The sequence below is a fragment of the Capra hircus genome, chromosome 26 (assembly GCF_001704415.2).
Source record: "Capra hircus breed San Clemente chromosome 26, ASM170441v1, whole genome shotgun sequence".
Taxonomy (NCBI): Eukaryota; Metazoa; Chordata; class Mammalia; order Artiodactyla; family Bovidae; genus Capra; species Capra hircus.
Genome location: NC_030833.1, coordinates 12,097,186 through 12,111,255, shown reverse-complemented (window position 1 = coordinate 12,111,255; position 14,070 = coordinate 12,097,186). Strand labels below are relative to the sequence as shown.

The 14,070-nt window shown below is 40.8% G+C and overlaps 1 protein-coding gene across 6 annotated transcripts in view; it reads left to right on the top strand.

Annotated features, from left to right (window-relative positions):
• The window catches only part of INPP5F (inositol polyphosphate-5-phosphatase F), a 92,119-nt gene that overhangs the window by 23,773 nt on the left and 54,276 nt on the right, over positions 1-14,070 (top strand). The window contains exon 2 of one of the 6 annotated variants that reach the window (XM_005698544.3): positions 6,353-6,495. The exons of the other annotated variants lie outside the window; for them this stretch is intronic. Coding sequence (XP_005698601.3) covers positions 6,423-6,495 — 73 coding nt within the window. The 5' untranslated portion in view covers positions 6,353-6,422. The remainder of the gene's footprint in view (positions 1-6,352; positions 6,496-14,070) is intronic. 6 annotated transcript variants of the gene reach the window in all.

The following is a 14,070-nucleotide window of genomic DNA, read 5'->3' as shown; positions in this document are numbered from 1 at the left end:
TACAATATTGCAAACTTTTATGTGTTATGGTGATCTGTGATCAGTGATCTTTTTACTGTTATGATTCACTGAAGGCTCAGATGATGGCTAACATTTTTTAGTAAGAAAGTATTTTTTAATTGAAGGATAGTTGATATACAGTGTTAGTTTCTGGTATACAGCAAAGTGATTCAGTTATGTATATATACACACACACACATTTTCATGTTCTTTTATATTATAGGTTAATATAAGATATTGACTATATCTCCCTGTGTAATACAATAGGATCTTGTTGTTTCTCTATTTTATATTTATATATAGAAGTTTGTACCTGCTAATCCCAAACTCCTAGTTTATCCTTCCCCTATCCTTCTTCCCTTTGGTAACCGTAAGTTTGTTTTTTAAGTCTATGAGTCTTTCTCTATTTCGAAAATAAGTTCATTTGTGTTATATTTTAGATTCCATGGGTAAGTGACAACATATGGTGTTTGACTTTCTCTTTCTGGCTTATTTACCTTATGATAATCTCTAGGTCCGGAGAAGGCAGTGGCACCCCACTCCAGTACTCTTGCCTGGAAAATCCCATGGGCAGAGGAGCCTGGTGGGCTGCAGTCCATGGGGTTGCTAAGAGTCGGACACGACTGAGCGACTTCACTTTCACTTTTCACTTTCATGCATTGGAGAAGGAAATGGCAACCCACTCCAGTGTTCTTGCCTGGAGAATCCCAGGGATGGGGGAGCCTGGTGGGCTGCCGTCTATGGGGTCGCACAGGGTCGGACACGACTGAAGCGACTTAGTAGTAGTAATCTCTAGGTCTACCCATGTTGCTGCAAATGACATTATTTCATTCTTTATTAAGGCTGAATAGTTTTCTATTGCCTATATACCACATCTTCTTTATCCATTCATCTGTTGATGGACATTTAGTTGCTTCCATGTCTTGGCAGTTATAAATAAATAGTGCTGCTGTGAACTTTGGTACATTGCTATGTATCTTTTCAAATTATAGTTTTCTCTGGATATGTGCCCTGGGGTGAGATTACTGGATCATGTGACAACTGTATTTTTAGTTTTTAAAGAAACCTCCATACTGTTTTATTTGTGGCTGTACCAATTTACATTCCCACCAACAGTGTTGGAAGGTTTCCTTTGCTCCACACTCTCTCCAACATTTGTTATTTGTAAACTTTTTAATAATAGCCATTCTGACTGGTGTGAGGTGGTACCTCATTGTTTTGATTTGCATTTCTCTAATAATTAGCATTGTTGAGCATCTCTTTCAACTGCTGATTGGCCATCTGTATGTCTTCTTAGGAGAAATGTTAACTTAAGGTAATTTTTTGCCCATTTTTGATTGAGTTGTTTGTGTTCTTGTTACTGAGTTGTATGAGCTGTTTGTGGTAGTTTGGAAATTAAGCCCTTGTGAGTGACATGGTTTGCAAATATTTTCTCCTATTCTGTAGATTGTCTTTTCATTTTGTTTATGGCTTCCTTTGTTGTATAAAAGCTTATAAGTTTGGATTAAGTTCCATTTGTTTATTTTTGGTTTTTATGTCTATAGCCTGGGGAGACTGAATTTAGAAAACAGTGGTATGATTTATGTCAGAGAATGTTTTGCCTTTGTTCTCTTCTAGAAGTTTTATGGTGTCGTCTTATACTTAAACCATTTGAGTTTATTTTTGTGTATAGTGTGAGGGTGTGTTTTAACTTCATTGATTTACATGAGCTGTCCAGCTTTTCCAACACTACTTGCTGAAGAACCTGTCTTTTCTCCATTTTAGTCAATATGTTCAGTAAAGAAGTACTTTTAATTAAAGTATGTACATTTTTAGACATAATCCATTGCATACTTAGTAGACTACAGTTTGGTGTAAACAACTTTTATAGGCACTGGGAAACCAAAAAAATTTGTGTGACTTGTTTTATTGATGTATTTGCTTCATTGCAATAGTCTGAAACTGAATGTACAGTATCTCCAAGGAATGCCTATAAAGCTTTAGAGAAAGGAGGCATGATATTAAAATCCTTTCTTCCTCTTAAACCCAGAAACTTACTAAATGCCTACTCTCAGGATTTATGTTAGTCGGTGGAATACAATAGCAAGCAAAAACTGACCTGTTCCCACCCTCATGGAGCTTTCGGTTTAAGAAGGAAGGCTAGACATTAGTGATTAATCACTGAAATAAATGTATAATTATTTGTTAATTGTGATAGGTGCTCTGGCAGATACACTAACTTCAGTGGTTTTGAAGGAGAGAATAGTGGGAATAAGGCTGGAGAGGTAGGCAGGTGGCAGACTCGGGCTGATCAGCTTTGGTCAGCTGTCTATTCCTCATATAGTCAGCTCTGGCCAGGGAAGAGAAAGGGTCTGTTAGTATACAGTGTGGTGCTTCTAGGAGTCCTGTCCAGGGAAGGCAAACTGATGGAAAGTCTAGTTCATTCACCAGACCCTTCCTTGGAAGGACAGGCACCTGTACCCTGAGTTCAGAGGGAACTTTGTTCAAAGATAGGCGTTACATAGGCAGGTCCCAAAAAGTCACGAAAAGGACTAACTGAAATATTTTAAGCACGAAATTTAAATATATATTTTTTCATTGTTATCGATTTTAATGTGAGTTAAGAGCTATAGGAAGCTTTGCTATTACTGCTATGCAATCAGGAGTGTAGCCACCTTTGTATGTTTTTAAAAATTCTTTTAAGGTAAAATTATTGCACATTTGAAAGCCAGGTTAATTTCGGAATATAAAGCACAAATTGCCATGCTGCTGCTGCTGCTGCTAAGTCGCTTCAGTCATGTCCGACTCTGTGCGACCCCATAGACGGCAGCCCACCAGGCTCCCCTGTCCCTCGGATTCTCCAGGCAAGAACACTGGAGTGGGTTGCCATTTCCTTCTCCAATGCATGAAAGTGAAAAGTGAAAGTGAAGTCGCTCAGTCATGTCCGACTCTTAGCGACCCCATGGACTGCAGCCTACCAGGCTCCTCTGTCCTTGGGATTTTCCAGGCAAGAGTACTGGAGTGGGGTGTCATCGCCTTCTCCGACAAATTGCCATAGACAGTCTTAATTTCTTTTTGCTATTTTTTTGTTTATTTTAAAAAATTGTTAAATTTTATCAACACAAAGAGCCATTTGTCACCGATACACAGTATACTTGTTGTAAATTAAACACATTTATCTACCATGTATATTAAGAAATGAAACCAATGTCTTTGGAACTCTTGCTGCCTTTCTCCAAGTGTCTCTTTCCCTTCAAGAGAACCTGTGATTTTGAATATTGTACTTATTAGCCCATTGATTTTCATTATTGCTTTTGTTACATATATATGGCTAAATAATATGTTGCTAAGTTTTGTATTTTGGAAATTTTGTATAAATGATGTTAAGCCACTTGTGTTCTTTCACTTGTTGCCCCTACCCACACAACTGGATACTTTTGAGATTTGTCCACTTTGTTGATATATGAAACTTTAGTTCCTATCTTCACTATTGTATTAGTAATACAGTATCATAATTTGTCCTTTTTCCCATCATTGGGTAATTTTTGTTTTCTGGGCTTTTTTTTTTTTCCATTAGAAATGAGACCACTGTGAGTGTTCTTGTACATTCTGTCTTTGGCAGTTTTGAATTCTTTCAGTACAAAGGAGAAAAGCATTTAGACATTGTGTAACATGCTAATAAGTATTTTAGTCACACTCTCCTACCTGGCCACATTTACATACTTATATTTTTTAATTCATTTATATGCTGACAGGATAATTTCACAGTTGAATGTTCTGAGCTAAAATTCATTTTCTATTGTTTAAGTGAAGCATATGAAACTTTTGAGTTATTTTTCTCCAATTTCAGTTACATCTTGAAACAATGAATAAATCACTGACATGAGTCAAGAGACCTAAATTCAGGCTTTATTTATGAGAGCTTTGAGATATGAGAGAAATTACATAACATCTGTTTCATCTGTTGCTGTGTAATAAACTGCCACAAAAGTTTTAAAGCCTTAAAACAGTAACAGTTTAGAGTATCTCAAGTTCTGTGGGTTGACACGTGGCTCTTCTGCCCTTTTCGTCTGTTGGCCAGGGTCATCTGAGTGGCAGCACTCAGCTAGGGGTTTGCCTGGGGCACCTTAGTTTTCCTTCATGTGGCATTTCTTCCATGTAGCTCACGAGGCCTCTTTTTGGGCCCCCTTTGTCTCCTGGGTACCTGGACATCCTTTCAGGGTGCTGAGGTGACAAGTTCCAGTGTAGAAGGGCTTATCAAGCCTCTGCTTGCATCACTGAGCTTGCTAATATCCCATTGGTCAGAGGAGGTCACACAGCTAAACCCAGAACCAACATGGGAAGGGGCTTCGCAAAGGTTTGCATCCCAGGAGGCTAGTTCATTGGGGCCACCAATGCCCCAGAGCCTCTACTTCCTTGTAAACTATAAAACAAGAGTGAGAATAACTGCTCACTTATTTTTCCTAAGGGTATTGTGGGTCTCACGTGAGGTAATATACCTAAAGGTGCTTAGTAAATTATCACTATTTTATCAATTCTTTTGGTTGCAAATACAAACCTGTCAGTTTATGCAGAAAGTTTTTATTAGAATAAACTATTTGTTCAAGGGAACAAAACTAAAAAGTTGATTTGTTCAGGATCTGAGATTACATTCTGTGGCAGACAGTCTCTGACCATCGCTTGTCTCTGTACATCTCTTGTACATTCTTGTCTTCTTTTGGGTTTCTCTGTGTTTGTGTATGTGAGATGAAATTTCTGTCCTTATGTGGTACTCAGACCGACTTCAGCTAGCCCTCAAGCTAACCAGCATCTGATGTCCCCTACAACTTCTAGAGATTGACTGGCTCTCTAGTTAAGACCCTAGGGAAGAGACCCTTTTTGGCTCAGTCTGGGTCAGGGGCCTTCCCTGGTCACGCAATTCAAACATGCCCACTACACTAAGCAGGACAGTCAGTCAAAGCAGGACTGACTTGGATTTGAACTTGGCAAACAAACCACAAGTCATTTCCTAAAGCAGTGTACAAATACGCTACTGGTTGGTGAGTTTGATGGAGTGAAAGTATGGTCATTAGGCGGGTGGGGGCATTTCCTATGGTCTTTTGTGGTCAGTCCCTGTTTACATGCACTTTCCCTCCTTGTACCTCATGCCTTTCTTTGGACCAAAAAGAAGTTGGTAGGCAGTGTAGATACCTGTCATGTAGGATATTTTGGAAGAGGGAAAAATGAGGGAATAGAATGAACTAGAGAAAATAATAAAGAAAATATTAAAAAGAAGTAAACGGGGCTAGGAAAGTTTTTCTCACTCCTAATCTCTGTACTTTCCCCCTGCCCCCACCCTGCCCCCTCTTGCCACATCACGTCTAAGGTTTGGCTGTTAAGAAAGGATACAGGGGAAAAAAAACAAAGGAAAATCTCTTTTCTGGGCCTCCTGCTGCTCTTTCCCTCACCCAGAGAACTGCAGCCCCACCCTTTGTGCCACTCCACCCCAGCTCCCATGCCCTGAGCATCCGTCTTGCTCTTCCTGCCTTCTATTTCTTCATCCTCTGTCCTGGGCATACCTCATTTCCTCCCCACCCTGTGTTCCACCTAAGCTCTTGCTTTGACCACACTATCAACTTGCCTGCTGGGCAGTGTGCTCCTGATGTGTGTTAGAACTGAAATAATCACTCCAAGTGCACTTGCCCATGGGAGCATCTTACCTTCTAGGGTAGAAGATGAGGGGAAGAAAGTGTCTGTACTTAAACTCTTTCTCACTCCTCTTTCCCTCCTACTTATTCTCTACATATTAATGCGTGAATTTCTGTTCTTGCCTAGTGAGATGGGAACAGAAGTTTACTTGAACAGTTGTCATTGACAGTCTAAAAGCGGCGTGGGTGAGCTGTGACTGTCATCAAGCAGTCGTGACTTCGGAACGGCATTAGTTTGCTAGGCTGCCGCAGCAAAGTTCCTCAAACTTGAGGGCTTAAACAAATTTATTTTCTTGTTGTTTTGGAGGCTTAAAGTCTAAAATCTACTCATCAGGGTTGGTTTCTTCTGAGGCCTCTTTTGCTGGCTTGTAGAAGGCTATCTTCTCCTTGTGTCTTCACATTATTCTCACTCTGTGTTTGTCTCCAGATTTCCTCTTATAAGGACACCGGTCAGTAGGGATTAGAGCGCACCCTAATGACCTCATTTAACTTAATTACAGCTTTAAAGATCCCATTCTTTAAAACAGGCTCCCATTCTGAGGCTCTGGGGGTTAGGACTCCAACATAATGAATTTTAAGGGGACCTAATTCAATCCGTAATAGGAACCTAACATCCTCTGGAATGCTCACTACAAAAGCATGTCCAGGAGAATTCTCACCTTTGCATCTGCCCTTTTATTTTACAGTGGAATAGGCCATTCCCCAAATATCACTGGGTAGGCACTGGCCCCAGCACTGGACTAACCTTGAGGTCACATGATTGCCTTGGATCAGGTTATTCATCCAAGCCTCAGTCGCTGGGTGATGACACCACCTAGATATGGTTATGGTAAGTTTAATAAAACTCTCATTAAGTGCTTAGCATGGCTTCTGATAATAGTAGGCATTCAGTAGATGTTGGCTATTATTATTATTTTTTCCTTAGTTTTAAAGGTAAAACATGTCACTAAAGAACACTTAAGTTCTGAATGTATAATTTTGAATAAATGTTAAACTTAGACTGTTTTTTCCAGTAACACTAATTTTTACTGAAACTAATGATACTAACATGTCACTAAAAGATGACATGGTGGGGATTATAAAAGCAATGTTTTTAGAAGTGAAATATTAGTAGCATTAGTGAAGGTTATATTTTATAAGTTGTGTGCCCATTTAGAAAAATGTGTGATAGAAAAAAATTTAGAAATATTATTTGGTTGTGGAATCCTTTGCTGATAATTGCCCTTCCTTTTATAGCAAGCTCTGCCCCTCAAATTGTTCTATTAACATTGATGCCTAGAAAACAAACTAATTAGAATAGTTGGCCTTTCTTCAGTTTGGAACGTCTCTTCCCACAGACATTTGCAGGCAGGTAGACTTTCAGCTGGAGAAGGCAATGGCAACCCACTCCAGTACTCTTGCCTGGAAAATCCCATGGACGGAGGAGCCTGGTAGGCTGCAGTCCATGGGTCGCTAAGAGTTGGGACACGACTGAGCGACTTCACTTTCACTTTTCACTTTCCTGCATTGGAGAAGGAAATGGCAACCCACTCCAGTGTTCTTGCCTGCAGAATCCCAGGGCCGGGGGAGCCTGGTGGGCTGCCGTCTCTGGGGTCGCATAGAGTCGGACACGACTGAAGCGACTTAGCAGCAGCAGCAGCAGCAGCAGACTTTCAGCCAGGGTCTAATGAGTCTGTCTTTGACAGCCTGAAGGTGTCTGACTCTACTTTGATCGGTTGGGATTTATTAGGATGAGGAACAGAAAGTCAAAGGAGCATGTAATGTGCTAAATAGATGAAGGAAAAGTAAAGCTTCATGAAAAATCATTGTCTTCTATTCCTTGTAGTGTCCAGGAGGAAGTCAGAATGATAGTCAGATCTTACCACAGTTGTAATGACACATTACTTTTATTTTTTCTTCTTTTTTGTCTTCTTCTTCCCTCTCTAGAGGATGAGCTCCAAGGCAGGGGCTGTGTTTGTTGTGCTCACTGCTGTATTCCCCTGTTCAGTGGCTATTCAAAAATATTCAGCACATAATTATTTAACAGATAATTACAGAGTGCGTGTTGTATGCTGGGGTCTACAGGGTTAACAAAATGCAAAGCTTCCAGGAGCATGGAGTCAAATTCAAGAGCTAGACATTAATTGCCCAATCAGAGTTTTATCGTTAAACTTAAGCTTCTGAAGAAGACAAATGTGGGATATTGTGAAGCACGTAGCAGAGGAGCGTGACTGGTGGGGATGGGATTCCTGGATGGAAGGCATCCCTGAGGAAGTGATGTCTCAGCTGAGGCCTGAAATGTGTTTTCTCAGTCACGGAGATCTTTTTGCACACAGCTTACTCTGCCAACAACTGCTCTCCTCTTGCTTTCCCCACCCTGACCCTATCCAAACTATCCTACTGAAATAGTTCTGACTTCAACTCAGACATCACCTCCGTAGGAATGCCCTCCATCCAGGAGATAGTTTATCATCGCACAGATAATCTTGAAAAGATGGCTTATGTGTCTCAGTTGCTTCAGTCATGTCTGACTCTGTGTGACCCTATGGAGTGTAGCCTGCCAGACCCCTCTGTCCATGGGATTCTCCAGGCAAGAATACCAGAGTGGGTTTCTATGCCCTTCTCCAAGGGGTTTTCCAAACCCAGAGATCGAACCCACCTCTCTTATGTATCCTGCACTAGCGACACCTGGGAACCCCCCGAGATGGCTGGAGGCTGGAGGTTTTAAATGTATTACAAAAGCTCTTTAGAATCTGCAGTAGTCCTCCTCCTGCCGCACCCCAGTCCGTAGTTTCCCCTTCTGAAGTTTCAGTTACCTGTGGTCAGCCATGGTCCAAAAATATTAAATGGGAAATTCCAGAAATAAACAATTCACAAGTTGTAAATTGTGTGGTGTCCTGAGTGGTGTCCTTACTGCCAGCTGCTGAATGGACAGTCAGAGCGTCCACTTACCCGACCTCCTACCCACTTGCTTTGGATCTACTTAAGTCTAAGAAGTCAGAAAATAACTAGTGAGCACTATTCAGTGAGCACTATTCAGTGAGTAGGGTATGTCTTTGTGCCCTCTGGCATGGGTTATGAGTCATCCCTTTGTCCAGCGTATCCACACAGTATGTTTCCAGCCCATTTAGTCACATAATTGGTTCAGTTATCAGATTGGCTGTTGGTATCATAGTGCTGTGTTCAAGTAAACTTATTTTACTTAGTAATGATCCCAATGTTCAAGAAAGAATGTGTATATAAGGTTTGGTTCTGTCTGCAGTTTCAGGCATCTGCTGAGAGTCCTGGAATGTATCCCCTGTGGGTATGTGTCCTGAAGACTGTATGCATGGGTGCTAATTTGCTTTAGTCGTGTCTGACTCTTTGTGACCCCATGGACTGGAATCCGCCAGACTCCTCTGTTCATGGTATTCTCCAGGCAAGAATACCAGCGTGGGTTGCCATTTCCTCCTCCAAGGTATCTTCCTGACCCAGGGATCGAACCTGTGTCTCTTAGGTCTCCTGCATTGGCAGGTGGGTTCTTTACAACTAGTTCCATGAGGATAAGCTTGTTAGGGTATGAAATATCTGCCTATAAAATGCAAATATATCCACAGTGTATTCAGAACTAGTTCGAAGAAAGAATTGTCAGGAATCCTGATTTATTTAGCAATAGGGGCTCTTTGTTTAGTAATTAGGAGAATTACTACTCCTAGTATTGAACAGCTACAGACACAATTCACCCAAGTCTCTCCCATTCATTAAAATAGTATCACCATCTGCTTTTCTACTGTTAAAGTGGTGAGGATATTGAGATCCTTAAAATGGTACAATGTATTATGTATATGATTTTAAAAGTGTGATTTTGGTCCCTTGCTGTCTATGGAGACTTTGCTGTGACACTTAGTGATATGAAATATTTTTATACCTACAGTGTGAATGAATGGAATGTCACCAGCATTGCTTCATACTTTCCTAAAAAGGCATTAGAAAGGCCCACCCCTCAGGGGCACTAGAGAAAGGGAAGAGAAGCCTGGCAGGGCCCCTGCTTGAGGCCTGCTTCTTGGGCACGGCGTTTAGATAGTACTTCTGTTTAAATACGAGTTTCATAGTCTGTGTACAATTGCATTGTGGGAGAGGATTGTTTTATTGTCTACTGATGACTCATAGAAACATGTAAGGATTGTGATAATGGTTGCACAGTTATAAATTCATTAAAATCATTGGCTTGTTTATACTTAAAATGAGTGAATTTTATGGTATATAAATTATATCTCAATAAAGCCACTGAAAATATTTGTCAGAATACTTTTTTGTATCCTTTTGTCATTACTTCTGATTTTATCTTATTTTAATAATTAATCTACCTTTTGATAACTTAAAGGTGACTTTTTCCAAAAGGTCATTTTTCATTCCAGTCCCAAAGAAAGGCAGTGCCAAAGAATGCTCAAACTACTGCACGATTGCACTCATCTCACACGCTAGTAAAGTAATGCTCAAAATTCTCCAAGCCAGGCTTCAGCAATATGTGAACTGTGAAATTCCAGATGATCAAGCTGGGTTTAGAAAAGGCAGAGAAACCAGAGATCAAATTGCCAATATCTGCTGGATTATCGAAAAAGCAAGAGTGTTCCAGAAAAACATCTATTTCTGCTTTAGTGACTATGGCAAAGCCTTTGACTCTGTGGATCACCACAAACTGTGAAAAATTCTTAAAGAGCTGAGAATACCAGACCACCTGACCTACCTCTTGAGAAATCTGTATGCAGATCAGGAAGCAACAGTTAGAACTGGACATGGAACAACAGACTGGTTCCAAATAGGGAAAGGAGTACGTCAAGGCTGCACTGTCACCCTGCTTATTTAACTTATATGCAGAGTACATCATGAGAAATGCTGGGCTGGATGAAACACCAGCTGGAATCAAGATTGCAGGGAGAAATATCAATAACCTCAGGTATACAGATGACACCACCCTTATGGCAGAAAGTGAAGAACTAAAGAGCCTCTTGATGAAAGTGAAAGAGGAGAGTGAAAAAATTGGCTTAAAGCTCAACATTCAGAAAACTAAGATCTTGACATCTGGTCCCATCATGTCATGGCAAATAGATGGGGAAACAGTGTCAGACTTTTTTTGGGGGGGGGGCTCCAAAATCATTGCAGATGGTGATTGCAGCCATGAAATTAAAAGATGCCTACTCCTTGGAAGGAAAGTTATGACCAACCCAGACAGCATATTCAAAAGCAGAGACATTACTTTGCCAACAAAGGTCCATCTAGTCAAGGCTATGGTTTTTCCTGTGGTCATGTATGGATGTGAGAGTTGGACTGTGAAGAAAGCTGAGCGCTGAAGAATTGATGCTTTCGAACTGTGGTGTTGGAGAAGACTCTTGAGAGTCCCTTGGACTGCAAGGAGATCCAACCAGTCCATTCTGAAGGAGATCAGTCCTGGGTGTTCTTTGGAAGGACTGATGCTGAGGCTGAAACTCCGATACGCTGGCCACCTCATGCAAAGAGTTGACTCATTAGAAAAGAACCTGATGCTGGGAGGGATTGGGAGCAGAAGGAGAAGGGGACGACAGAGGCTGAGATGGCTGGATGGCATCACCGACTTGATGGACGTGAGTCTGAGTGAACCCCAGGAGTTGGTGATCGACAGGGAGGCCTGGCGTGCTGTGATTCATGGGGTCACAAAGAGTCGGACATGACTGAGAGACTGAACTGAAAGTTACTTTGAGGGAAGAATCTTAAAGATTAACAGTATTATTTGTCATATAACATTTCTATCAGATAATCTAAAGTGTAATTAAAAACTCATTTTATATTCAGTTTTTCTCTCTTTTTTTTAAATATTCAGTTTTTCATTCATGGCTTCCCTTGTGGCTCAGCTGGTAAAGAATCCGCCTGCAACGTGGGAGACCTGGGTTTGATCCCTGGGTTGGGAAGATTCCCTGGAGAAGGGAAAGGCTACCCACTCCAGTATTCTGGCCTGGAGAATTCCATGGACTGTATAGTCCATGGGATCACAAACAGTCGGACACGACTGAGCGACTTTGATTCATGAGGGTCTCAGAACTCATGGATTTTGGAGATAAGATTCATGTTGGTGACTAGGTTCCTGGTTAACCCTTAAAAGATTCTTTCACTGTAGTTTAGCTGATCTATTCAGTTAACAGCTTTGGGTCTTGAAAGCAGGCGGGCTAAGCGGCGAGGGGCTCCTTTCTTTGGCATCTTCTGGTTGCTCTTTTTTGCTTCTGTCTTCCTTTTGCTCTCTCCCTAGGTGCCGAATGACCCTTCCCTCCTCTCTTTGCTCCCCTCTGTCGGCTCCATTACTTTATGCTTCAGAGTTTCCCATCACCTCCCTTGTCCCTGATCTGCGCTCCAATCTCCTTGGCATGGATGGTTCCACCTCCCTGGTAGGAGCAGTGCTTGAATGAGACACATGAAGGTGACCCACAGTTCTGAGCTTTCCCAAGGACATCAGACAAGCATGCTGCTTAGTTCTGAGCATATCTCTAACTGACAGATTTTCATATCCTCAGGCAGAGAGGTACGTTAGAGGTAGGCCAGCTTGTCTCTTCTGTTTCAGTCATTCTGCTGTCCAGTTATAAATGAATTTGTTCTTAAACTCCAGTTGTTTTCTCAGTGATTTCTATGGCAGTGATATTAAAAGTTCTTAACTCCACAAAGAGAAGAATTTTGTAAAGGTAAGAGTGACTGAGTGTATGTATGGGCCACCTATAAAGATGTTTCCTATATTCATATTATTTCCTCCTTTATATTCTTATTAAGGTTTTTATCTTATTGAACATTTTATCTTCCTGAACGTTTTGAAGTGATTACAATCAAATTATTATCAGGTCTAATTGTGTTTTAAAAAGGGTATTTTTGATTTAAAAAAAAAAAACACCTCACTTACTTAGATGTGGCCAGTATCAGCCATCCAGGGCAGAAAATGAAGGTTAATAATCTAATTGACTTTGACTTGGCTCTCAGGTTTGTTACAGCCTGTGGGCTTGTGTTCCCTCAAGCAGAGAGGCCTGTAACCTCCAGCCTCACAGCATACTTGTGTCACTCCTCAAAATAGTAGTTTATCTTCATGATAAACCTTCACCATAAATAACCCCAATTATATTTAGTATGCTGGGGTTTAATAGGTAGGAAAGTATGTAATTTAACATTTTAAATAAATATGTAAGGAAACATCTTACTTAGCACTTTAGCAAGAGAAAGACACAGTTATGTGGAAAATGTACTCTTGTAATAGAAACTCATTTTGCTCATTGATACTTAGACTTTTGTAGTTTCCTAGGACTGTTATTGGAGAAGGCAACGGCACCCCACTCCAGTACTCTTGCCTGGAAAATCCCATGGACGGAGGAGCTTGGTAGGCTGCAGTCCATGGGGTCCGCAGAGAGTCAGACAAGACAACAACTTCACTTTCACTTTTCACTTTCATGCATTGGAGAAGGAAATGGCAACCCACTCCAGTATTCTTGCCTGGTGAATCCCAGGGACGGCGGAGCCTGGTGGGCTGCCGTCTATGGGGTCGCACAGAGTCGGACACGACTGAAGCGACTTAGCAGCGCCAGCAGCAGCAGGACTGTTATAGATAGAAAAGCCTTTATATTTTTATAGATTATAATAGATTAATTTTATGGCAGGTCATTATTAGGGATTTTGTTATTAGGCTGAGTTTGAATTTGTAGATTAAGCTGAATACGCTTCTGATTGCACCATTTGGTACCTTTGAAATGGACCCTAATAAACATATCTCATGTCCCAGACACTGTCCTTATGAGTCACTGTTGGTTTTCTGTATGTGCAGACTTAGAACACTTTAGTAGGCAATAGAGTGATCGTTAAGAAACACTGAGTAGCTACTATGTTTGGAAGATGAACAAATTAATGATTGACTCTTTGGTCACTGAGAATATTAGAAGCCCAATATGATGTACTTTTAACCACAGATATCTGATAGTGGAAAAAAACAGCATTGTTGTGTGGTAGTATTATTTGTATGTCTACTTACTTGATGTATAATGGTGTATGGTGCTCCTTGAAATATATTCAAAGGAATATACTACTTTATTTCTGTTTCTATTAGGAAAAGTATTTTTCTTGATGTAGTTTTTTAAAAATAGAAATGGCCTTAAATAGAAAGCAAAAAATTATATTAAACGTACCGTGAATACATATCTTTTAGTAGAAATTTAAATTCATGCAGTTTAGTTGCTCAGTCATGTCCAACTCTTTGTGACCCCATGGATTGTAGCCTGCCAGGCTCCTCCGTCCATGGAATTCTCCAGGCAAGAATAGAGTGGATAGCCATTCCCTTCTCTAAGGGATCTTCCTGGTGTAGGGATCGAACCCGGGTCTCCTGCATTGCAGGCAGATTCTTTGCCATCTGAGCATAAACTCACATAAAATCTATAGACTTATATTC